The following is a 2,067-nucleotide window of genomic DNA, read 5'->3' as shown; positions in this document are numbered from 1 at the left end:
TATCATGTTTGAGCCGATTTTGCGACTCAAAAAAAACACGCAAATCTAAAACTTTTTGAAATCAAGACTTTTTTGAGAAAACTGCCAACATTTGCTTATCGATGGTTCACTTTATAAAAAGGCCATTTAGTTCTCTCTGGAATGATGTAAAAGTGAGCGTTCTTGCTCATTTTGCTTCCGAGAAATGCGCAAAAACGCAAGCGAAAACATGAAATTTTGGCATAATCTTGCAGCTAAGTGTCTGATATTCAAATTTCGCTTTCTGGGTCAAAACAACTCGAATTTTCTCGTAATTGGTGTAACTGGATCGAATTTTGAAGCTGCTATCCTTAAAATTACTATTGATTGTTTCAGACGTATATAAACGGAATTATTCTAAACATACGCAAATAACGACAATATAATAATAAAAAATTGTTTTAATATTCAACCACTTTTTAATTAATAAGTTACTTACTTGCAAAAGATTCAGATAATAATCCACACCAGCTTGATTGATTTTGTTGGTGGTACCATCGGGGAGAATTCTGGACCAGGAAATCGAGAATCTGAAACGTAAAAATACGTTGAAAGTACTACTATAAAAACTATTTCCAGCGCTACTAGAACAGATGTCTTTTTGCGAAAAATTTTATGAGAAGAGTTTATTGTCTTTACCTATAAATGCTGACACCTAATTCGGTCAGCAAGCGGACATCTTCCCTCCATTTGTGGTAAGAATCACATGCAATGTCGGCATTTTTCCCATCTGTAGTTCTACCTGAAGAAATGTAAGTTTGATTTACATTGATTTGGTTCCAGAAGAATCACAAAAAATTCATACTTTCATCTTGTAAGTAAAACTTCTTGAATATTTGCGCCAATTTTTATAGGGCTGTATTAGATGAAAATATCCGCTTAGAAGTGAATATAACGTAAGAATAGAAAAGAATCATCATTATAATATTCATAATTATTGAAATTCAAAGTCCATGTATATCGTGTTTATATGAAGATCACAAAATCGAGCAAATGCAATATTTTAATGTTTTGCCTGTCGCTGCTTGTTTCGGTGCATCACAACAATTTCATATTAATAAAACTCCTTGTATATTGATGCATACGCGTCATTTTCTCAAAATAGAGACAAACCTTTAATTAAACTGAAAACAATTACTTGTAAAGTGTGCCTACTCTACTTACTAGCATTGTCATGTAGAAATCGATCCCACATATTCTCTCCTTTGCCATCTTCATCCCATGCACCCTCTATTTGGTAAGCCGCTGATGCCACTCCAAATTTGAATGACTCTGGAAAGCGTCGATCTGTTATCTCTTCATCTCCGCAAACTCTGCAAAAAACATCACTTGATAAACAGTGAGACAATACTGTTAAAATCACAACATTTGTATAATCAATCACATCGAAATGTTTTTGAATTTCCAATTTCCTGCTTCTTTCGTTAAAAAAAATAATTTTCTATTTATTTAAGAGATTTTGTCTTATCGGACTTATTAGCGAATCTTATTTCAGTGCCACTTAAGTGACGAATTAACTTTCTGAAAATTCAAACGGAATCCAAAACCGACGACTGTCTAATTTTGGCTTAATTTTAAATCAAAACTGAAACATTTTATATGCACCTGTACAATATTGTACATGTTTTCTCACCTAGAGCAGATGCTCATCAAGCAGACGGAAACTAAGATTCCAGTGGTGATCTTCGTAGCCATCTTGGTTAAGAGCACAGAAACTGGAGCTCAAAGTTCCACGCTTTTTAAAAGTATTTCCTCCACAAATTTCGAGATTATTGCATCATCGATCACGTCGTAATCTCTTTGCAAATTGTCAAAAATTAACTTAAGTGTTTATTTACTTTTGCTTTGAATTTTTTCCTTTATTTACTGATTACCCGGCGACAATGAAAGCATTGACAAACCTCTTCAAAGGATTATGATTAAAATGTGTAAAGCTCTTATATCAGTTCAATCGGGGGAATAGCAATATAGTTCAGTAATCCTGTTAGGTAATTTTTTAATTTAGAAAGAGGTGAGATGGATTTAAAAAGAAAAAGTCGATGTAAATGA

The 2,067-nt window shown here is 33.2% G+C and overlaps 1 protein-coding gene across 1 annotated transcript; it reads right to left on the bottom strand.

Moving 5' to 3' along the window:
• Positions 1–457: 457 nt before the first annotated feature.
• On the bottom strand, positions 458–1,853 carry LOC125505724 (myrosinase 1-like; the record flags this gene model as incomplete). The annotated part of the gene is given in 4 exon segments (XM_048670050.1): positions 458–548; positions 658–760; positions 1,183–1,331; positions 1,652–1,853. Coding segments are annotated over 4 exon segments (405 nt in total), but the record flags the coding sequence as incomplete, so codon positions are not given.
• Between the last annotated feature and the right edge of the window lie 214 nt (positions 1,854–2,067).

This window comes from Dendroctonus ponderosae, unplaced genomic scaffold, assembly GCF_020466585.1.
Source record: "Dendroctonus ponderosae isolate FM_Combo_2020 unplaced genomic scaffold, Dpon_F_20191213v2 Dpon_F_20191213_966, whole genome shotgun sequence".
In the NCBI taxonomy this organism is placed as follows: Eukaryota; Metazoa; Arthropoda; class Insecta; order Coleoptera; family Curculionidae; genus Dendroctonus; species Dendroctonus ponderosae.
The sequence above is the reverse complement of the archived record's forward strand: the minus strand, read 5'-3'. Positions and strand labels throughout refer to the sequence as shown.